Here is a 25284-nt window from a genome sequence, read left to right on the forward strand (position 1 = left end):
TCACCCCCCTAAAGTTCTGGGGTATGTAAAGCTTGAATTTAAAGGGAGGTAAAAGGTACCTACCCGTAGGGGTGGGGATGAAAGGTACCTACCGGGGAAGAGGGGGTGTGGAGAAGGTCGGAACTATTGCATTATGACAGAAAGTCTCGGCCGCTAAGTGCCGGGTAAGTGCTTCGCTCACAATGGGAAATATATTTCTACGATTCTTTAAAAGAGCTAGCCGGGAATGATTTAGCTCCGACACTTTTCTAGACCCCCCCCCTTACTACGTACCCTTGTAATACCCGCGCGGGTCCTTTAGCAGGATATAGGTTTTGAATAAATGAACCGTGAACATACGCGTAAATGTCTTTATGAAACACTTTATCAGATCCCTTTTATATCTGAGAAATAGTTTTATAGCAGGCCGGCTGTTTATTTCGTAGCAAAGCTAAACGTATACCAATTGAATGTATTTACTTGTTATTGAAAGTATTTCAAAAAAAATAAAGCAATTGTATGTTTCACTTCTTTACAGCAATAGATTATTATATCGTAGCTTCAAAAATTACATCATATCTTCCTTGATGTTGTATTTCATTATTTTAATTAAATTTAGAATATAACCACTAAGCGACTGGTTGTTTATATAAATTAATCTTATAAATTAAATATATATATATACCATATAATTTAATCAATATTAATATATAAACATATAAAAACTGCTTACTACGGTTTAAAGCCAATGAATCCACCGTTTACCCCATATTTGTAGGTTCTATAAATTTGTCACATTATGACAACCATACGTCGTGTAACATTTTTAATCAAACCGCTAACAATAACACCCCTTACGTAAATGGCGATAAAGTTTAAATTCCCGTTCAACACCATCCGTCTTTTTTGATAAATACAAGAAAAAAACATCGCCAAAAAGTGGCTTTTATTTTATTTTGCGGACGTTCAGGCACAAATATTTAATTTTTTTACGATCATTTTGTAAGGAACTTAATTTTCCACATTATACAATAAAACCGTAACCGAAAATGCGTTCGAAAGTAGGAGATTTTGAACTTTAAAGCAGTTTTTATAGGCCTGATACATTATTTTTTTCTAGGCTTATTAAAAGACTTATCTTAAAAATACTGGATCATCTCATAGGCCAATGTGTTCTACTTGCAGTATTTAATTAAATCATCTAAAACATTTCTAAGTGCTCAAATTTTCAAACCAAAAAAACATGAATATGCATTGCTACGCATGGCATCGGCATCGCCTTAAAAGGTTCTTGCTAATTTGCCATAATATGCCGACAATCGCCGAGTTGTATTTTATTAGTATTTTTTTGTTATATTGCCCACACACGGTTACCTTTGTTTTATACTTTTAATCATAATTAATTTAAAAATTTGTTTAGGCTTCTTGGTTGTGCCTTGATTCTGTTTTTTGATTATTATTATATTATAATTTACAAAAAGTTTTTGTTGTATAAATACAACAATTATTTTATCACAATTTAAATGTTTAAGTAAGTTTTATTTACCTTCTCCTATCGTGTACTGTTTTATTTTGTCCATTCCTGATTTAGGAACCTTAGGTTCAGAAACAAGTAGATATTTTTTTATTTAAAATGATGGTTTTAAGTTTATTATTTTGAATTAATTACCTAAACAAGTTATTTGATCGACATACCACTGCTGATTGAACAAACATCGCCAATCAATGGTTCCAAAGAGAAACTAAGAAAAATGTAGTATTAAATATACGAAGTAGTAAATAAAAATAAACGATAAGTAAGATAATAATTACAATAAAATAGGCAAAGGATCGAGAAAAGTGGAAGCCATTTGTGAAATCTTTCTTTCAATAAACAGTAACTGACGATATAAGTACACTAATAAGTCAGTGTAATATTTGCATGACAGTATATTCGTAGTATACCCCAATCTCTTATTATATCTGCATACATATTTTGTACTCTTATTATTATATTTATTTACTGAACAGTTATTACTTGAATTTACAACAACTCTCAACGATATCCAGTATTGTACCTGCTTATATTGTCCGTACTCGACCTATACACACACATTATTGTACTCTTGATCAGCTTTCCCTAAATATTATATACATGTAAAAGCCTTCATGGCGTGAATAAATAAATAAAATGTGAATTCCAATAAATGTATATATTTTATATGTTTATTGTGGTTTTTAAGTATTTACATAGTTACCTATATCCTAATAAAATCTTTGTACTTACATATTTTATTTTTAAAACAATTTTTAGTATGAATCAATCACATATTTAAGCAATATTATAAATTTAAATTGGTTTATATTTTCATCTGATTTTACTTTTTTGATAATTCAAAAAATATCTTAAATGCTCCGTACATCAAGGACTTTTTAGTCTGTTTTTTGTCCTTGAGGGGAGTATTACTTTTTATTTCCTTGTCTCATGTGTGTTTTTATGATATGAAAAGTTTAATTAAATGGCATTCATCTACGCAAAACTTCTTGAATTTCCAATTATACACGAGTAGATGGATCTGTGATAAATCTCGGAAGTTAAAGATTTAAAAGTCACTAATCATAACACAGTTGGTACTTTTATGCAGTGCACGCCAGAGAAGTAAACCTTTTACATAATTATGTAAGCACATATTGTATTTAAAACCCAAACCCACAAATAAAATACCATACGTATCGGTCAATTTCGCCAAAGGTCCAAATGAAATTCGTACGTGGCTAGAAAGTGAATTATTAATAATAACAATCTGTTACAAATATAAAAAAGCCGTGAAAATATCTGCCGGAAAGCATTTTCTTCCTTTCCGGGCTTCCTGGCAATCATATGAACACTCCACAGGTGGTTTCTAAGCTTCGTAAGCTTTCTGGCTCAGTTTTATGTCCCATTTCACGCCACCTTGTTAAAGTGGTCTATTCTTTAAACAGCGTTATCAAATAAAGCTACGGAAACTCGGGTAGTTTTCTCAAGTGCCCACATACCTCTAGTTCTTTGTGCGGTAAATCTGGTTTAATGTTGAAGGGTCGGGAAGGTTGAAGGCCTACTTTATTTTATTTTTTATGGCAGAGTTTCAAGGGAGAAATTGAAATACTAAATGACAACTGCAAAAGGAAATGAACGTAAAATACAGTAGTACCTAAGTATTCAACAGTTACATTTAGCGGTTATTTTCTTTTACGTTTTACAATAAAAGGTGTAGTCAAATTAAAGTGCTGAACATAACTAATCAATGAAAGATTATTAACTTTTATTTGCATCACGTTATTAAGAAAATAAATAAGCATACAACACTGGAACTAAGTAGGTACTACTAACTACTAACACCACGAAAACCATCATCTTGGGTGGGTTCTCGAGAAGATTTCTTTTAAATATGCTCTGTCTAGTTTATCAGTTTTATTACTATTATTATTAGGTTAGGTTCTTCAGAGCAAATCAAATATTTATAAGTTTAGGTTGAATTTATATTCACATCTGATTCACAAGTTTTTTTTTTCAAAAACGTTTAGCTTCGATCTAAAATAAAAGTCACTTACTTGCCCTACATTATTTTGAAATCGATACATTTATGTTATTTGTTTTTGGGGTTTTATGCCATGTTGCGTTCACTCCTTCTTTTTAACCAACGTTTCGGACAACGTTACAGTGTCCATCGTCCATCAATGTCCAACGTTGTCCGAAACGTTGGCTAAAGAAGGAGTTAGCGCAAAACGGCATAAAACCCCAAAAACAAATAACAAAAATACTTTTGGCCGTGAAAATCTTAAATCATATTTGACGATACATTTAATTTTAATTTACTAAAAATAATTCATTTTCATACAAAATATTTTTTTCCTAAAATCCTGAAGTGGAAATGTTGATGATGACATGACACCCCACAAAATCATTAAATAATCTGTAGATAATCAAGTTTAACTGTTCATAAAGTCCATTGTCGACAATCAGCGAACCAAAATAATTAATCTATTAACTTTTAATTGCTTCCTTCCGTCCGCAGGACTCGTGCGAGTTCGTCATCACCAAAATTCTATTTGGCGAGTAGTCGAGTTACAGCGACAGCGTTTCCAAAACTGCAATGATGTATGTTCATAAAGTTCACACGCATTTCTTTTCTATTCTATCTGAAGAGATAGAAATCCAGATATTGAGATTATGGCGTTTATTTAAAATTTTATCTTCGTTCTCATTCGATATCTAGAAAATACAAAAAGTATTGGGAAATTTGTAGATACTAGATTTAAGAATGATCACAGACTCGACGGATTTTAGAGTCACGTTTTTAGAGAGTCATACACAAAATGCCAGAAACCTTTTACCTTCAGCTTCACAAGTCCACAATGATAATAAATAAATGCTTCAATAACTAAATGTGTAAAAAGTTTTAAACAACTAAGAATTTGTAAGCTTTTTAATGTTATTTTAAAGTAAATATCGTCTCTTCTTTTGCCACTAATCTTCTAATAAATGTAATACCAATAGTAATGTAGGGTAATATAGCAAATTTAAAATCTTGTAATGTTTAGCGTTTTTAATGTAGTGTCGTTTGTGTGCAAGTTCATATCTTCTCCAATCGTAACTTTTGTTTTTAAATAAGTGTGTTTATCTGGAGTGTACCTATCTGTATGTAAATAATAAAATTGGATAGCCTTGGAAATTACAATACATTTTACAGCGCCCTTTAGTCCCGCTCACCCAATTTCTACCGATTTATAACAAGTTTCTCGTTAACTCTTTAAGTTTTTAATTTCCAAAAAAAAAGATATTCTTTTAGAAGATATTTTAATAATGTTATACCGAAACGTTGATTATATGAAAATCCATCGATACAAAAAAAAATCGCAAAGTATGTTAAATTATTAAAAACACGTTTTGTTCTATTATTTAATATGTTACAGGCATGGTATCTTTAAATGCAACTAAAACATTTGTCGAGAGATTTTTGCTCTATTTCAAACGAGTCGTGTTTTATTAAATATTTTCAGCATTTTCGCTTAACCATTATCGTTTTTTGATATTCGCGCTCCCTCTAACATTCGTATTTACATATCTCCCTTTTAAACCATCCAAACCTTAAGGTGATTTAAAAAAAAGGCGGTGTGCAAATTATCGTATTATTATTATTACTTGGACGTGATGGGATAATCTTACTTTTAATATAATTCCGAAACTGTCCATGCACCTACCAAGCACTGCTTTGAAATATATGCCGTTATCTAGCCGAGTTCAGAATGTATTTAGAGAGTTTTTTGTGATATTTTACTATATTTGTGCTACTTTCCTTCTATTACGCCATTCATATTTTCTCATCCTATTTCCTGTATTATGGTTAATGATCCTTTTTATTACTGAATTTATTTTTCCCGTTTCTCACTTACAAATACAATTTATTTTTACTAGAGGTCTAAAAACTGTTAAATTATAACCAAATTAATACATGTATTTTGTAACAAGTAAAGATAATTATATCCGCATTGGAATTCCCTGTGATGAGGATTTTATTACATATAAAGACAATGTTCATAAATAAAGATGTGTTTGTTTTCCTACCTTTGAAGAGTGGACAGATGCGGCCCCAGGAGGTGATGGCCCCCTTACGGTGGAACTGTCCCAGGGCGAGCTCCATGTAGAATAACGGTATGCCCCCCACCACCAGCATGACGCAGTAGGGGACGAGGAAGGCGCCTGAGGAACACAACATCATTTGTTAGACAAGATGGTAAGGTGAAAGACACGAGGCTATTGTAATTAGTGGACAGATGCGGCACCAAGAGGTGATGGCCCCCTGAAGAACACATCACGTTTCAGATAAGATTTTCAGGTAGTTTTCACCTCCGACCACCTACAATAACAACCTAGAAAATGCCTGAAATGTAGTAGTCTATGTAGATCCCAAATAAACAAGTAAGCTATCACAATAAAGCACATTATGTAAATTTATTCCTTACCTTCAAAAGATTTCTTCGACACTTCACCACCAAGTTTCCTGAAAAACTTTTAACACAATTCCTGTCACAGGGTTGTACATGATCAGGAAGGGAAATTTGTGAGATTCGAAATGCTATGTCTTTTTATTGTTGAATTACATAAATAAATTTAGAATGTTTTTAGACGTTACATTATATTAGATAGTCACTGGTTTAACTTAACTTAATTACATTTATATTAATGAAGTACTTATCTACTTAATAATGAAGTAATCTACTTAATAATGAAGTACATACCTACTTACTTAATTACCTTTAAGAGCAATTGATAGACAATAAATTGTTGAAATAAAATCCTTCGTGTTAGTAAATATGCAACAAATGGAGTCCCACAGGGCTCACATCTTGGTCCAATCTTGTTTATATAGTTTATTAATGACCTTTTTAACTTTTTGTTAAAAAGAATTATTCTAAATATTTATCATCGTAATATTCAAAAAGATTGTAAATTTGGTGCAATGAAAGCAGATTATATTTACATATCTCAAAATGTCAAATAAAATCAAATTTCTCGAATAAAAAAATCCAGCGATCTTTAATTACAACATTGATTACAATGCTCTTCAGATTTTCACACAAATTGGACTTCACTGTCCAATCAAATCTTTCATTTGTAAACCACATAACTAAAATCTCTAATAAGGGCTTACAAATGTTGAGATTGATAACTAGGTCAACTAGAAATTTCAACAATATTAAGTGTATTAAACTGTTATATTTTGTCATTGTTAGAATGCAACATGAGTACAATTCTCCCGTCTGGAACCAACATTACAATATTCATGTAAAAGCCATTGAAAGAATGTGAAAAAAAAATTTATGTTTCCTAAATATTAAAATGTATATGCAAGCACTTTTGTTAAACTACAAAACTGACTGAAGGACTTTCACTACATGATGAATTTGATAGTCGAGAATTGCTTTTATTGATGAACTTTCGGATTCCACCACCTAATAATAAAATTCGGGTTTTATTTCAGTGCACAAATTCTGGGACTAACTGCCATGTGTATTCCATTGCCCAGAATACTTATGGAGTGGCATCTTCAATTTATCACTAAATAAATACAAAAAAGCCTCTGAGGCTTTTCAGTAATGTATAATTTGACTAGTTCCAAATACATGCAATGCATGCAGGCCATGCAATGACTAAATTAAAAATACTGCATCAAATTACATTTTGAATTTAGATGCAAAACGGATGATCGTATTTTTGTAAGTTATATTCGTATGGGATTTTTCACAAAAATGGCGCTATAAAAATTTTCCGATAACTATTTATTATTATTGACGATTGTACAATAGTCGTCAATAATAATAAATAGTTATCGGATAATAATAATAATTCAGTCAAAAGCAAGTCTTTGTTTGATCGTCTGAAAATAGATGCCAGTTTTCTTAACGAATGCCCTACGATGTGGTCAAATAATGCTTCGTATCAAGAAGCCAGAAATAAGGTGTCGTCACTGAGGGTAGTGAATGATACAGCTGAAAGAACTGTTAAGTTAATGCAAGATTTTCATGGCTTAATCACGTTCGAAGAGGAACAAATTTTTTTTTTGTTACGATGCGTTCAGGAACACCGGAAGATTTATCCTGACTGTAAAAAACAAACTTTGAAGAGAAATTTTATTTATCCGACAAAAATTAAAGTTTAAAATCCTTCCATATTAACTCTGTACAAATTTTTGTACCATATGTTTGGCATCAAGTCGGCATGGGTTGCCGGTGTTTAATCAAAATAATATTTATTATATGAGTTATTGGGATCAAATGGAATAAAATAAGAGGGTATGCGTATTTCAATTCATGAAAAAAATTCTTCCTTTTGTCTTTGGACACCCCACTGTACATATGTGAAATAAAGAATGAATTAAAAATGAAAAATCTAGTTCACTTCACTAATAATAATAAAGTGTATAAAGAAGGAAACTTGGACGTAAAAATATTATGTGTGAATTATTCTCCCAGATCAAAGTTCAATTCATATTGATATTAAATAATTAACTCTAAATATTTTTTTTGTGCATGAAAGATTGAACTCCTCAACATGAGGAAGACAACATGTATCTTCCTTATGAATTTAATATTACAAATGCCTGAGTTTCTAAAGGATGTATGTGGAAACTGCACTGGTTAATGAAAACATGTAAAATGTAATTACTATATAAAATAGTAAAACTGTTTTTCCCCAATGAATTGTCCCTCATTTTTTAATCCGAGTACCTACCTACCGTTTGGATTGAAAACTAATGTCATAAAAAAATCTACGCCTCTAATAGTTCTGGGTATAGACCTCGCCTCCAAAAAAGTATCTTTTCGAATTTTCTCAAATAAAATTCTAAATTTACTCTAAAATTGTGAGAATTGGAAGTAGGTACTTAAATATCTACATATTTAATATTAAACCATAAATATTTTACGTTTCTTTTTTATTTAAAATAAGGAATTATACGGTTGACAGAAATGTCACCATCTCAGCGGCAATTCTTTTTTCAAACTTTCTTCTGATTTGACAGCCCGTAGAAGGCACCACTATCAAACGAACTTTGGCGGTATAAAAAATATGGTATCCAACATGGCCACCATCTTGAACCGGAACCGAAACGCAACAAACAAATTTAAAGATAGATAAAACGGCAAATGGTTGAGTAAAAACAGGACTTCGCTACGTTCAGTCATTACTGATGTTCTTAATTATAAATTACTATCGCTTCAAAAATAATTACTGCAATCTCAGAGCAATCGAAGTCCTAAGCCGATAGGCGGCACAGAGCACCTCGTCGCCGCTGTAAGAAGGGAGGTATTCGTTATTATAGAGGAGGACAACTGGTCTCCAGGGAAGTTAATCCAGTTTTTCATTATTGGAGAAGAAGTAAAGACATTTTAATAATACGATCGACTCGGAAACTGTCCACAGGGAATTTTTAAATAGGCACATTTGATGGGGTTTTGCAATGATTCATTTCTAATCGGACGATCTACGTGGCCCAGAGGCCGTGGGTTTAAAATCTGACGATTTTCGTATTATAATTAATTTAATTGAACTATTTTGATATTATGCATAAATTAAATACTAGTAGTTCTGTGAATCATGTTTCTTATTTTATTTTATTTAAAATCAAAACCAAAATTTCCTCTGAAATCATAAGATTTGTAAGTAGGTACTAAAATATCTACATACTTAATTAATAAGTCCTCATTTTGAAACCGGAAACGCAACGTTACAAACAAATTTACAAACAGATGAAATGCCAAATGGTCAAGTTAAATCAGGACGTCGCTACACTAGTGACTATGTACACAACTACACTGTAACACAACGGGAAATAATAGTAAAATTTGAAATCGCTTTTTTGTACTTCGTTCCAGATTTAAAGATTCTTTCAGTATCACCCCCATGAGAGAAAGATATTCTGAATATAATTAATGCGATGCACTACGTCCTGTAATATTTTAAATTGAGCCGCTATCAATAACAACCCTTACGTAGATGGCGATAAGGTTTAAATTCCCGCTTAACACCTGTTTTGATTTATGCAAGAAAAAAACATGGACAAAAAGTGCCTTTTATTTTATTTTGGCATTCAGGCATAAATATTTAATTTTTTTTATCATTTTATAAATAACTTAATTTGCCACATTATACAATAAAATCATAACCGAAAATGGGTTCGTAAGTAGGAGATTTTGACTTTAAAGCAGTTTTCATAGGCCTTATACATTATTTTTTTCTGGGCTTATAAAAAGACTTGTCTAAAAAATACTCGATTATTTCAAAGGCCAAGATGTATTCTACTAGCAGTATTTAATTAAAGCATCTGAAACATTTCTAGGCGACCAAATTTTCAAACCAAAAACACATGATTTTGCATTACTACGTATGGTATCGCCTTAAGGTTATAGATATGTTTATAAAGCATTTAGGAAGCTACACAGATAACTTAACCTTCCTCTACTCCACTCTCCTTCTCATTTAATTTTCTTCCTACTGATTCCTTAATATGTTAGTTTCGATAATTTGCCATTCATTCATTGTACTGAACGAACCAGTATATTTTTTTCGTGATTTTTATGTTCAATGTTTGAGATGTGAATACCGCAGAAGAGTCCCAACTGCTCTCATCCATTTGGAGCCAGGGAGACTATGGCATCATACACTTGTAAATAAGTCCATAGCCATTTAAAGCAATTTTTCAATTCTGAATGGTGGTCTTACACCAGGGAGATACTGAGAATACCTTCCGCTCTGAAACTTACCGCAAATCAAACAAAGTTTACTTACGTTTACTCATAGACATATGAATATTAGTAGACCTGCCCTAAGTGATTAAAAGCGTATTATCCCCACTCCCCATACCGGTTCCATTGGAGCCGGCTGTGCTCGCGTATATCCTCAAGTGAAATTTGAAAACGTGACGTCATCATTCTTGTGCGAACTATGGTCGAGGCATCATCGGTTCATTTTACGAAATAACACGGCAAAATGTTGACTTGTGCTATGAAAACTTGTAAAAATAGATGTGAAAAAGAGAATAAACCCAATTGTCGTATTACATTCCATATATAAGCATTATTTTACTTTATTTTAAGCATATTCACATCGTATAATATGGATCAGTTGTAGAAACATAATATACTATCACATCGAAAAACGTCTGGACGCGAAACACAAAACTGGTTGGTTGCTGGGAAGTAAATTATGAACATTTATAAAAGTGTCTTAACTAAATACGTAAACGAAATATTCGACTCTGAAAACAGAACCGAATTTTTTTGCCGAATTTGGACTTCGCAAATTTGTTCATAACGTGGCGAGTAATTTGCGCTCCCATGTAAAAATGTCTATTCATTCAAAAGCAGATTTTACTTTTAAGAAGTAAGTGGTGATATTATAATGCGAGATGCCTATTTACTGTCAGATTGATTTACTGACGAATCACAGTCAGCTTCACCCCCTTCGTTCTTCAACAGTTGATTTTACCCCTCGCCATTATCTTCTCGTCTATTAATTCCTATGTCTGTGCGTTTACTGGAAATTTAACCCGCGACCTCCGGATTGCTAGACGAGAGCCTTACCCCACGACTACGGAGGCCGTCAATTCCAATTCGGATCCTACAATTACACTATCAGGATAGATCAAAAACGATTTTGTTATTATTTGAAAAAGCCACGGTAGATGAGGAAAATATAACACGATTAAATTAATAATTTAGAAAAAAACTGAACATCGTGCAGTTTTTAATTGAAAAGGGGTTCTTGAAATGAAGTTTCAATTTTGAAGTTGAAGTATAATTAAATTCTAGTAGAATTTCAGCGGATCGTATACATTGTATAACAGCATAACTTGATTAGCCTACGCTGTATATGGCCGACATGACACAAGGCGTAGTTCTGTGGAATTTTACGGTTCATTCTCAGGAGTTGGTTTACTAAATTTTGAGATGGTAATTTTGATTCATAATACTCTTTATGCAGATATCGATAAGGTTTAAATTCCTATTTAACCGCCTGTTTTGTTTTCAGGCACACTAATTGAAATGTTTTATTCTCATTTTCTAAAGAACTTAATTTTACACATTATACTGTATTATACAATATCACCATAACCGAAAAAATAAATCATTTTTTAATAAGCAGGTTCTATTTCTTTGCGAGTTATGCATGTTATGTAATATCTAATAATAATCAGATAAATGAATTATTTCATATATTTAAAAAACTATTATTAATTAAAAGGAAAATTATAATATATTATTAGCCATTAAAGTCAAAGAACCACAAAATTATCCATAAAAAAATAAAAAATAATACTCAAACGACGTTATCTACAAAAAAAAACTTTCTAATATAAATAGAATTATCCATACGTGTTTGTAGATAACTTTATTTGACTTTAATCCCTCGATTAGTCCATGAACATAAGCAGCACGTCACACTATATCGAACCCCCTGCCTATAGTGCCTATTTATCACACATAATCAAGTCAACATTTACTTTCTCCTTCCTTTTGGACAATACCTTACAAGAAAAAAATATTTTATACAAATCAGTTCAAGGAAAAATTCTGGAAAACCCCAGCGAAAATCAAATACAATAATTAAAATATAAGACACATTAACCCATGACCTGTCAACTACCAACATTCACACAAGAGACTATGATTAATGAGTGCTATTATTTGGAGTCAATCCTTTAATTAAGTGGAGTAAGCAGTCCCACGGGAAGCAAGGACGGGCATCTGTTAGAGGTCACGGCTAATTAATCAAAAGACAGGAAACATGCGGTAGCTCAAGCATACTTTAATTCACACATGTAGGCATGAAAGGATATATTCTGGTTATTTTGTTTACAGGTAGCGCGACCTTGCAAGCTTTTTAATGCTTTTTGATATACTTAATTTATTGACTTCTTTCATTTAATTTATTTGTATAACTTTTGAAGATTATACCCATTTATTCATTGAATAAGAAAATAATATAATTAAATCTGAATCCACAGCAAATAAAAAGGAAACGTCGCAAGTGGGAATCGAATCCATGATCTCTGTCTAAACGGGATAACAACTCCCTTGCCATTGAGACCTGATTATTTTACGTGACTTTTTGTCGATCTCATACCTCACACGTAAAATAATTATACAGGGTTTTCCAATAAGAGGTGTTATTTTTGAATAGCCAACTATTTCGGTAGATGTTACTTTTGAAGCTGTCATTTTTTGACAATTGACAAGTAGAAACTACGTCATTAATAAAAATGGAACGATACACGCTTCAACAACGCATTGAAATTATTAAAATTCACTTGAGTGAATCAAATGCAAATCATCTTGAGTGATGAGGCCCATTTCCACCTCGGTGGCTTCGTCAACAAGCAAAATTGTCGCATCTGGGACTCGGAAAACCCAAGAGTTATAGTTGAAAAGCCTCTCTATCCTCAACGTGTGACTGTTTGGTGCGGTTTATGGTCCGGCGGTGTCATTGGACATTACTTTTTTGAAAATGAGGCTGGAGCAACAGTTACGGTGAATGGATTGCTCTATCGAGAGATGATTAATGATTTTTTATGGCCGGAATTGGATGGTATTGATCTGGACAACGTTTACTTTCAACAAAACGGCACTACGTGCCACACAAGCAACGAAACCATTGATCATTTACAATTGAATATCAAAATTAAACCTCTTATTGGAAAACCCTGTATATTACGGCCGAGTGGTTTTTCTTTAACATTAACCCCACACAGAAGGCCGCGATGAAAAGAATTTCCTTCAGGACCTATGTCATCTTTGGGGATGCTGTGTTGGGGCTCTTTTTAGGGAAAGGAAGGAGATGAAGTTCTAGGAAGGAAAAGGGTATGAGGGGTGGGTAGGAATCTAGGGATCAGTTTGTCAAGCAGTGTCGGATGAATTAATATACCCATCTCGCTGCGGCGCAATGCGATGGGTCGCGAGAAATGGGTCAAAGGGACTCCCCAAACCAGCCTCTCCTGATCTGGCATGCCAAGCAGCTGGTGGTAGGCGCATCCTGAACACTTCTCACTCAATAAACCCGGGCACCCCTGCTAAGTCACCAAACGTAGCGAACCACTCGGGGTGACATACGGCAGAGGTGTTGGTTATCCAATAAATGGTTCCAGGGGCGGCGGTACCCAAAACCGCCACTCAAATTAAAATTAAAGGTAAAAGGTGTTAAGGCGAAGCTTAAGGCTAAATCACTATTTTGATTAATCTTTATAACGAATTGGTGTACATTATAAATACCAATAAATATGCATTAGATAAATTGAAGGTTTTCCTATCGTTTTGTTTTAGTGGAATACAAATAAAATAATAAATTACTCAATTAAAAATATAAACTTTTTAAAAATACAATAATTATAACTAACATTTTCTGTGACAGTTTCACTTGATTAACTTTTTTGCTTTCTTTTAAAATTATTTACAAAATAAATAAAAACCAGTTTTGTGCTTGAAATCGAACGTTTCTAGTCTCCGTTTGTCAAGCGATTTTAATACCTATTATCTACAATATAAGGTGTACCAAGAATATACCCATTTTTGACTTGTAGCTTCCTCAGACAGAGATTCCCAGTTGCGACCGTTACTTTTTTTATTTTATGTGTTTTGTTTCATGTTTCGTTTTGATTTATTAATGTTATCTTCTTCTTTAACGATTAATTGATTTCATTATTATTGCACCGAGTATGTTACCGAGCCCAACTTAATAATGCATTCGAACAACGTAATGGCTGTGACGTCTTGCGAATCAAGCAGAACTTAATGAAATAGATTAAAAAAATACAAATTCATAGTACGCGGTTCTACAATTTAGCATCCACTAACAAACTGATTGATGAATTATGTTTATTACATAAAGCATTGGTAACAAGGTGTGTGGCTCCTTCTAATCGATTCAAATCTAAGATTTCAGTGCGTGGCACCTCCAGTATTTACGTATATTGTTAAATTTTCTAGGTAGGTACCTACTTTAATTTTCTAAATCACCTTATTTTTTTAAATCATATTTATCGAGTAGGGCCAGAGAAACCTTTACAACTGCACGTGAGTTTGTTTTATTTTTATACTATCCCACGCGACAAAATTGTATTGGCAAAAATATTATTTAGATGCGAGTTAATCATGTTTTTAGTGTTGGCTCGTTATGAATTATGTGAGGTTAAATAATAACCATGCATTTTCAGTAATAATTATTACACTAACGAATTTCCTATACAAAAAATGCATTTTAATTATTTGTTGAAACGTTTGATTGTTCCCCAACATCAAGAGTCAAGAGTCAGGGTTCAAGAAAACGGGGGCCGGGGGGCTAATTGGGGCTAATTGTGGCAGCCACTTCCTGACCTATTCTTCCATCAGGCGCTCCCCTTCAAAGGGGAATTTCATTATAAGTTAGCAGAGGCTTTCATTCCAAGGATGTGTGGGAAGGACACTTTGCGCAACCAACCAATTTGTCCAACTTTCTCCACTCAATTAAACCGCCCTGTTTCCTATGCATTTTGCCATATATACGATCAATAAAATTATTGAGAAGTAATTTGAATCTCTCATCATTTCATATAAAGCCGCAATTTTATATCAAAATTTTGAATATTTAACACTTTCAAATATCAAATTACACGAACGACCAGTTAGTGGAAAAGTAGTTCAAAATCAGGTTCGCACCGAGGCCTCGTGGATCAAATATTCTGCCAGCGTAGTCCTCCATCATTGTACAAGCAACATGTTCCGCTTATAATGGTAGCAGGAAGAAATCAAATATTTTCAGTAATTCTTAACCTGGGAATGTTTGTCTTTCCTTGGGTGACTGCTCTAAGCTCTAAGTTAACGCAGCTACCTTTAAATCTACCGTGTTCTACAAATACATTATACATACTTATTTCATTATCAAGATTGTTTCAAATGTTTTCTTCAAACAGTGATTTATTCCAAACGAACTTGGTTTGAACGCAATGTTTTGCTTAATATAATATGATTTTATAATAAACTATAATATTTCAAATTATGTTACAATGTTTATAATAATAGTTTACAATCTTTAGATTAATAATATAATTAGCACATCCTCATGCCGTATATGTGCAAACAAGTCTTTGTTAGACGTGAGTGTGAATAAATAAATACAGTGTAATCACGATGCGATTTGCGTCACAAAACCTGTGACATACACTTACAATAGCATATGGAAATTGTATATAGCTGTAATTCATATAAGTGGAAAATCGCTACTGGAAATCACGTAGCAACATAATACAATTAGAATCTTATATTGTTTGCCTGCTTGCCTTAATAATCCATACATAAATTCAATATATAAGCGATTATCGGGTTCCAGAGATGTTGAACTGCAGATCAATAAAGCGAGAATACGTAAACATGTCGACTGACCGAGTGTGCCGGACTCCATCATACTCAGGAGTTGACAGTGAGTGCCCAACAGATGTGTCCAGGGCTAGAGCGACAGGCCCAGTTTTGACATGTCGAGCGAAAAACAATGTCAACTCGTGGGAAGGCGCTCGAGGGTCTCGGGGGTGCGAATCAATCACGACCGGTGCCCGCTCGCAACCCTCGGCCCCAGTGGAAGGGTGAATAAGTGAAGTGGTAACTACAGTATTCAATATAAAACAGTAATTCATTATGCCCCTTGAGTGTAACATGAAATTTGCTTTAGTGGGAACATTTTTCTAATGTTTTGGGGTCTTTTGATTAGCGTTGTTGATTACTTCATTATTATATGTGCTGTTTTTGTTTTAATTATTTTTTTATCAAAACAATATGACGAATAACGAATTAAAACAAAACAAAAAATAAACAATAATTATTACACGTTAACATCAGCTTTAAAGTAAACAGCCATAATAGATGTTCCACATCATAAAGAGACTAGAGTGTTGTGTTTTGTGAGGGAATTTAACCTCAAATAATAAAATCGTAAAACTAATAAAATAATAACTAAAATGTAAATAAGAAAATGCGAGATTTGAAAAACAGAAAAGAATATTTTTTTCAATATAACAATAATGGACTCTTAATCAATTAATTAAGACCTCGCATTCCGGATTTCTACCGATTTAAATTTTACACTTTAATTTTTTTAAATGTGTATTATTTTGAAATATAATCTGTATCAGCAGAAAAAATAAATATATGAAATTCCCTCAACAGAAAAAAATAACAAATTATGCCTCTAAATTAAAAAAAACACATTTGGTTCCGTTATTTAACGTGTTATAGGGCGAACTTAAAGTGAAATAACACAAAACTGCGCTATATGCTGTCAGGTTATCATTATTATTTTAAAAATCCATAATATTGCTTTAAATGTTACTGTAGACATTTGTTGAGAGATATATGCTTTAATTTAAGTAGTTCATGCTTTATAAAATATTTTCGCTTACGCCTATTAATTCAAATAGTTTTTTGATATTAGCGCAAATCCTCTAACATTTCTATACATATCACCCTTTCAACCCATCTTCTTATACTCTTTGAACGCTTGTTATGAAAATAGTTAATTTAAACATAACAATTGTAATCAGGTACTGATTATCACTTCAATTATTGTCTATAGGTTTTTTTGACGGCCACATATGAGCGCAACATAGGAGGAAAGGAATTATTCTTGCGGGTTTTGGCACTTACCCACAGGGCCCAGTTGGGCTCGGACTCTGTGGGGAATGTCAAAAGTGCCAAATTGATAACGATTGTGAATTTTAAAAGTCGAGCGGAGCAAATGCTCGAATAATTTGATCAAAGGATCATCCGATCCTGAAACGCGGATTATTGCGTTCATGTGCAACATCGCGAGTAAATACGATTAATGCGCGATTTAAATCTGAACCCGGGACAGTGAAACGCGGTCAATGGACACCGGGGTGCGAGATTCCGTTTCGAGAGTAATCCTCAAAAAGGGCGGCAATCCTCGCTTGCTTCGCGCGTAATACCTGACAGGAGCAGGCAGTAATTGACAATTTATCGGATGAGTATCATATTTGAGAGCGGAATCGCCTATTTCCCGCCTTACCACACACGCCTTGCGGTCTTCGCGAATACTCGGACGGATGGTAACCGGAGGCCATTGCAGAGGAACTGATAGTCCCTGGGCTGGGACTGAACGAGAGACGGAGCTGGCGGGCTGGTCGCCCGCGCTGAAGCAGTCGCGGACCCTTGAAGGAAGGCGTCTCCATCCATCCACAGCATAGCTAGTTAGATAGGGTTTTGGTATACGGTCTGTGATGGGGGGTAAGTTTTATATAATATCTTTTCTGTAAAAACCACTTATGAATGAAATAGAGGTTATTGGTCCTATTTAAGAAATTGACTTTCATATATATTTAGAAATACTACTACACCAAAATATAAGCAAGTCTGTGGGTGGAATGAATTTGTTGCAGACAAATACGAAAAATCAAGACAAGCAATGCTCACCTGGATTGATAATGGCAGACCGCACAATGGTCCCATAGCGGAGGATAGAAGGACAAAGCGTGCCGCTTTCAAAACAGCTCTAAAACAATGCCAAAGGAATTCGACACAACTCCAGATGGATAAAATAGCAGCGGACTTAGACAATCGGGACTTCAAATCATTTTGGAATAAATCTAATAAAATGTTGAACATGCGTTCCAAAGTCTCGTGCAACATAAACGGAGAAACGAATCCTGAAGTAATCGCCAATATTTTCAAAAAACATTTCGCGACTACCACGCCGACCATCTCCTCAAACGAAACGCATTTGAATGCCTATGATGACATTGACCCTATAGTCACTGCAAACATGGTGAAAACCGCCATTAAAAACATGAAATCCGGAACATCAGCAGGACATGACGGCTTAAGTACCGAACACGTCAAACATGCAGGGGTAGCGATTCTGAAACTACTGGCAACATTGTTCACCGATATCATAAAGAGTGGTTACCTACCCAAAGACATGACAAAGACAATCATAATACCGATAGTAAAATCTAAACTGACAGACATAACTTTACAGGAAAATTACAGACCGATATCCATCGCCACCGCCACCGCCAGAATATTTGAACGAGTTCTCTTAGATCAAGTCGGACTCCAATTGAAAACGAAAGACAATCAGATGGGTTTTAAAACAGGATGCTCCACGGACTCAGCCATATTCTGCGTAAAACGGACATTGGAATACTACAGGAAGAGAAAAACAACAACTTACGCATGCTTTCTGGACCTTAGTAAGGCCTTCGACAGAGTCTACCATCCATTATTGTGGACCAAACTAAAAGAAAGAGGTCTACCATGGAAAGTAGTACGAATTCTCGACACATGGCACCGTCAACAAGAAAACTTCGTTAAATGGAAAGATGGTTTCTCAGAACCCTTTTTCTTAAAGAGTGGGGTCAGACAAGGAGGTTGTTTGTCCCCAGTACTGTTCAACATATATATGGATGAATTAACTCACAGGTTAAATAACGCTGGGGTAGGCTGCCATATTGGAGGAGAATGCATCAACAACGTGAGCTACGCAGACGATATGGTGCTGATGGCACCGTCAATAAGGGGACTAAGAATTCTCTTGAAGATCTGCGAAGAATACGCACTCGAAACAAACATGTTATATAACGCGAAAAAAACAGCACTGCTGGTCGTCAAATACAGAGAAGGACCAAAAAAGATTCCCCCAGCGTTTTTAAATGGAGAACCTCTCATAATAGTAGAAACAACGAAATATTTAGGGCATATCATCACCAACAACTTAACGGATGACGACGACATTGATAGGCAGAGGCGAGCACTGAGCATAAAAAGTAACATGCTCAGTCGAAGATTTCGACTCTGCAGCCCGCAGGTGAAAAGGACGCTATTCTCATCTTTCTGCACTACCTTGTATACTTGCGAGCTGTGGGCCAATTTCAAAAAGCGAACCATGGAAAGGCTTCGGATTCAATACAATAATGCCTACCGCATAATGTTCGGACTTCCAAGGCACTGCAGTGCCTCCTCGATGTTCATGGAGAGAAGAGTTCCCGGCTTTGCTGCCCTAATGAGATCCAGGGTAGCCGGAACGAGGGGAAGGATCAATAACTCCAGAAACATCCTCATCATCGAATCCCGCCAGACCTCAGGATCGAGCATCGAAAAACATTGGAGAAAAATATTGGCCCCCATAATTATCGCTCCGATGATAAGCTTACAAGATATTTAAATGTTTTATGTTAACACTCTCCATTCTATATAGTTCCTTTTACTTTTTCTTATATTTTATTTACCTCTATCAAACTTACATTTTAAATTATTTGTACTTAATTGTATCTCTGTATATAACATTGTAGTTATATTTTATGGATTGTGTGGGATTGCACTAACCTCCCCACATTCTGGAATAAACAATTATTTATTTATTTATTTATTTATTTATTAATACTCATCAGATCTGCTTGCGAATAAGCACCCTATGCCCGTCCCTGGGGGGGGGTTTCATGTGTCTACCACAGCGCTCGGCATACTTTGTCACTCAAAATTTGTCGTCCTAAGTTTCCGACGGAAACAAAGCCGACCACTGTGTTGGTTGTAAATCACTATGTAAGTACCCACGTATCGCGCTTACTAAGGATCCTTAATTTCCCAGATTTAACATTTGGTTTATGTGAATAACAATAGGCCTACTACCATGATCCAGTGAGACTATAACAACATTTGAAGAGTATTGTCTGGCGGAAGAGAGGAAGAGGAGTCCCGCGAGGATGTGAAGTAGTAGGTATCTTGTTATGTGAATAACAAGAGGCCTACTACCATGATCCAGTGGGACTATAACAACATTTGAAGAGTATTGTCTGGCGGAAGAGAGGAAGAGGAGTCCCGCAAGGATGTGAAGTAGTAGGCCTCTTGTTATATGAATAACAAGAGGCCTACTACCATGATCCAGTGGGACTATAACAACATTTGAAGAGTATTGTCTGGCGGAAGAGAGGAAGAGGAGTCCCGCAAGGATGTGAAGTAATTAGCCATGTAAAGTAATATTAATTTAAAGTCACTAAACAGGGTTTTTTTTCACACATTACAATTTGATATTTTCACGGCCAAAAGTATTATCGTTATTAATTTTGACGGGTTGAGCTAGTTCTGGTATCTGATAATTTAAATTATTATTTTTTTTTAATATTTACTCCACACAGGAGGCCCTGAAGAAAATAATTTCCCTCAGGGCCTATGTCATCTTTGGGGATGCTGTGTGGAGGGTCTTTTTGTGGAGAGGAAGGAGTGAACATGGGTCTTGAAGAGTCCCATGTTGTAGGAGGGAGGAAACACAGAGGCCGGCAGTTCGTTCCACAGCCGAGCTGTTGAACTTAAGAACGAATCGTAGAAGCGACCCGTTCTCATGTGACAAGTGTCAACTGTGTACAAATGTTGGGCGCGCGTTTGGCGTGTATCCCGACTACGCACCGGTGCCGAAGGGATCAATGACGCTAGTTCCTCAGAGCATCTTCCATTGTAATACCGATAGAACAAGGACAGCATACCTACCTGACGCCTGTGCTCTAAAGATTGCAGTCCGTTTGTTAAGATTGGGGAATCTATCAAACGGACCGCCCGTTTCTGCACAGAGTCAAGGGTTTTTTTCAGGTATTTAGGGGCTCCAGACCAGAGATGGCTGCCAAATTCGACCGTAGGGCGCACTTGCGATTTGTACAGGGTGAGCAGTTGTGTACTATTAAAGTATCTGCGGGCCCTGTACAGTACGCCCAGCTTCTGAGAGGCCAACTTTACTCTGGCTTCGATGGAGCCCCCGTACCTGAGCTGGTCACTTATAGTTACACCAAGCATATCAATGGAAGGCCTGTTCGGAAGATTGCTTCCGTTGAAGGAGACTAGATTATCATTTGGATCCCTTTTAGACGTAATCAGACAGGATTGGGTCTTTGAAACATTAAATTCGACGAGATTATTTTTACCCCAGGAGGAAATACTCTCGAGATAACCGTCCATTCTCTGCTTCAAAGCCCTCCGAGCTGTTGGAGTTTGTGTGCCCTTTGGGGGCTTATCAAACAAAAAGCTATCATGAACTGTACTGTCATCCGCGTAACAATGAATCGGTGCACATGTCAAAAGGTCATTGATGTGCAACAAAAACAAAGTCGGAGACAGAACCGATCCCTGTGGGACGTCAGCATTTATGGAGTGCGAGAAAGAGGTGAAACCGTCAGCAACCGCCTGAATCGACCTATCCCTTAAAAAGTTAGCAATCCACGTACACAGGGATGCGGGAAGTCCGTAAGAATGCAATTTGTTGACAAGTCCTCGGTGCCAGACCCGGTCAAAGGCCTTGGATATGTCTAGTGCGACCGTTTGGGTCTCACCGTGACGTTCCAGGCACCGCCCCCAAACATGCGTCACATACGCGAGAAGATCACCGCACGAGCGGTTCCGCCGGAATCCGTATTGACGGTCGTTGATAATTTTGTTCTTCTCGAGGTATGTGAGCAGTTTGTCGTTGATCACACGTTCCATCACTTTGGACAGAACTGATGTGATCGCTATGGGGCGGTAGTTGGCCGGGTTGGAGCGGTCACCTTTCTTGGGAATAGGGTGAATTACCGCTTTTTTCCAACCAGAGGGCACAGTGCCACACTTCAGGGACATTTTGAAGAGCTTTGTCAAAACCGGAACTATTTCCGCAGCACACCTCTGCAATACCAGGGCAGGTATTCCATCAGGTCCACTAGCTTTGTTAACATCGAGCCCCCGTATGACGTGGAGTACATCCCGATGCCGGATCCTCAGCTTTTTCATATAGAAGCCGCAGTGAGGAACCGACGGCGGAACAGCACCCCCGTCGTCGAGGGTCGAGTTTTCCGCAAACATTTTCCCTAATAAGTTAGCCTTTTCGGTGGCGGTGTTTGCTAGTGAGCCGTCAGGTCTGGTAAGAGGTGGCAAACTGGGTTTGCAAAAATTTCGACCTATTGAGCCCGCAAGCGACCAGAATGCTCTGCTGCCATGCGGGCAGGCAGCCAGCTTTTTGCTGGTCTGCAGGTCGTGTTCGAATTTTGACCTATTAATGATTCTCTTGCATTCCTTTGCCGATTTGTTGATATTAATTTAACGGTTAAATCAAAATTAAACGCAGAAAACCACATTAATTACTATATTGAAATATGGCCCCTAAGAGGATTATTGCTCGCAACACAGTATCACTTCTACATAAACACACTTCACCACAATCCACACATCTGCCCTGATTGTAAAGCTCTCCGAAACGTTGGCTAAATAATAATAATAATAATAATATTTTATTCCAGGATGTGGGGAGGTTAGTGCAATCCCACACGTCCCATATAGATATACATTTTTTTTTTTGTACAGTAGATATAATAAATTATCAAATAAGGAAAACTATGCAGGGTGTGGTCTTGAGTGCGCTTGGGCCCAGCGCTCACTCAGGAGTGGCGCTTGGTGCTGGTAGGCTGCGGTCACCAACGTGTTGGCGGAGGCCATTAGCCGCATCCTGGCTCCAGTGACCCGGTGTCTCATCAGGCCGGCAAATCCATTCAGTCCTAGTTCCGTGAACATTGTCGATGCGCTGCTGTATCTTCGGTATCCAAATATGATTCTACAGGCGTCATTATATTGAATACGGAGTCGTTCCATCGAGCAAGTTCGGTAGTTACACCATGTCTCACACGTATACAGGCCAGTACAGAATGCGTTGAACAGTATTTTTTTAACGGTATTGCTGCATTTGAAAAATCTGCGGGCAATCATGTTAGACACTATGCTTAGGCTTCTCCTTTGTCGTTCGATATCGCTATCGTCCGATAGGTCTTGATTAATAATGTGCCCCAAGTATTTCACGTTCGAACATGTATTTATTTTTGCCTCGTTAAGGTATACGGGGAGCATCTTACTTGTATCTTGACTTTTTCCGTGGTGGAACGCAATCAATTCCGTCTTCTTTGGGTTGTACATCATATTATGCTGTTTTCCATATTCTTCACAAATGTTTAGGAGCAATCTTAATCCCTTGATCGACGGAGCTAGGAGGATCATGTCGTCCGCGTAGCTTATATGATTCATACATATACTGTTAACACGACAGCCCGCTCTGATATCCAGGCGACTTGATAACTCGTCCATATATACATTAAATAGAATGGGGGACATACACCCTCCTTGCCTTACTCCTGACCGCAAATATATCGGCTGGGAGTATGTACTTGCCCACCGTACAACATTTTCCTGCTGGGAGTGCCATCGGGATAGGATGTTTATAAATAAGGTAGGTATATTCCTAGCTTTCAATTTGTCCCATAATGTTTTATGACAGACCCTGTCGAAGGCTTTACTTAGGTCTAAGAAGCACCCGTATACGGTAGTTTTTCGTTTCTTGTAGAATTCTATTATTTGCTTTGCAGTATATATTGCCATATTAGTGGATAATCTACATTTAAATCCCATCTGGTTATCTTTAGACATTAGTTTATCATGTATCTCATTTAATATTACCCTTTCAAATAATCTTGCAGTTATAGTTGCTAAAGATATTGGCCGGTAATTGCTGGAGTTAGTCATGTCAGGCTGTCCCGATTTCAGGATTGGAGTTATAATCGTAGAAGTGGGGTTATAAAGAAGAAGGAAACTCAACACGGCATAATAACCCAAACATTAATCAAGATAGAGTAATTTATTGCTGAGGTATAATTGAAAATACCTAAATCTTATATCCTGAAAACATTACACGGCAACATTCATTGTTTTTACATCAATATTTTCTATCCAAATTGTCAAACAATTGTGTATAAATTTGAAATTGTGGAAATAAGGCATTTCAAAAAAATATTGTAAAAGTGATACTTTCAAACTTGGGTAAACGTTGTCATCTTAGATATTATCAACTTTTTCACCACCAAAATGTTCCTACGTGTTGACATGACTCTCGTCGACTACCAACCTAAATCCTAGTTTCCAATAGGTGAGTGAGTAGGTAGACACTAAATAAGTATTAATGCATCATTGCAGCATTGCGATCTGCGGAACTCAGCCGAGTAAGTACCCCCTCTAATGGGCACTAAGGGGGGACAGGTGGGAGACACCCAGTAGCTACCCGGTGCGATGCAGGGGGGCCTTAAAGGGTAAAGAGGAGGAATGTGCCATGATAGCTCACTAAACGTGGCGGAACTCAATTACGGCATAGCTATCGGAAATTTCTATTTTAGTTAGTTGACGCAGTAATTATATTCAGCCTGTGAGAGGTAATTGCCGTTGTTCTGCCGAGTGACTCGGGGTGGGTGAGGATAGGGGGAGTGGGTAATATCGTTACAGCTTCCCGATTGAAAATACAGAGAGATGTGACAACATCCAACAACCTTTTTCGTTATTGTTAACCTTGTGTTGTGTTTCACTATTTAACTATTACCCGTGTCTTCTGAATTCTTGTATTTCTAGGTCAACGAAAATATTTACAGGTCGTAACATATTTTATACCATACGCAACTTATTACAGAATAATAACCAATTAACTGACAAAATATCATAAAGGATGTCGCGTAATTTCCTATCAATTCTTCCAATTGTTCAATAAATCGGACGAAGCTTGGCAATAAAAAAATAATTATTAAGCCATAATGATAAACCTGTTCATTTTATTAAACTCACTAAAAAAAGATGATTTTTTTCATCTCTCTCGCACTTGCTTCGAAAAATGTTTAATTTCAAAATAATGTTTGATTAAAAAACGTGATGGGAAATAAAACATAGGTATAACTTTAAATTCTAAATAATCATTGCGTAAAAAAA

General features: G+C 35.9%; 1 protein-coding gene across 2 annotated transcripts in view; it reads right to left on the minus strand.

Moving 5' to 3' along the window:
* The window catches only part of DAT (Sodium-dependent dopamine transporter), a 51362-nt gene that overhangs the window by 15629 nt on the left and 10449 nt on the right, over positions 1–25284 (minus strand). For both annotated transcript variants that reach the window (XM_089634935.1, XM_089634936.1), the window contains exon 3: positions 5564–5698. In XM_089634935.1, coding sequence (XP_089491061.1) covers positions 5564–5698 — 135 coding nt within the window. The remainder of the gene's footprint in view (positions 1–5563; positions 5699–25284) is intronic.

The sequence above is a fragment of the Hesperophylax consimilis genome, chromosome 8, assembly GCF_061612785.1.
Source record: "Hesperophylax consimilis isolate HC1 chromosome 8, BYU_Hcon_1.0, whole genome shotgun sequence".
Taxonomy (NCBI): domain Eukaryota; kingdom Metazoa; phylum Arthropoda; class Insecta; order Trichoptera; family Limnephilidae; genus Hesperophylax; species Hesperophylax consimilis.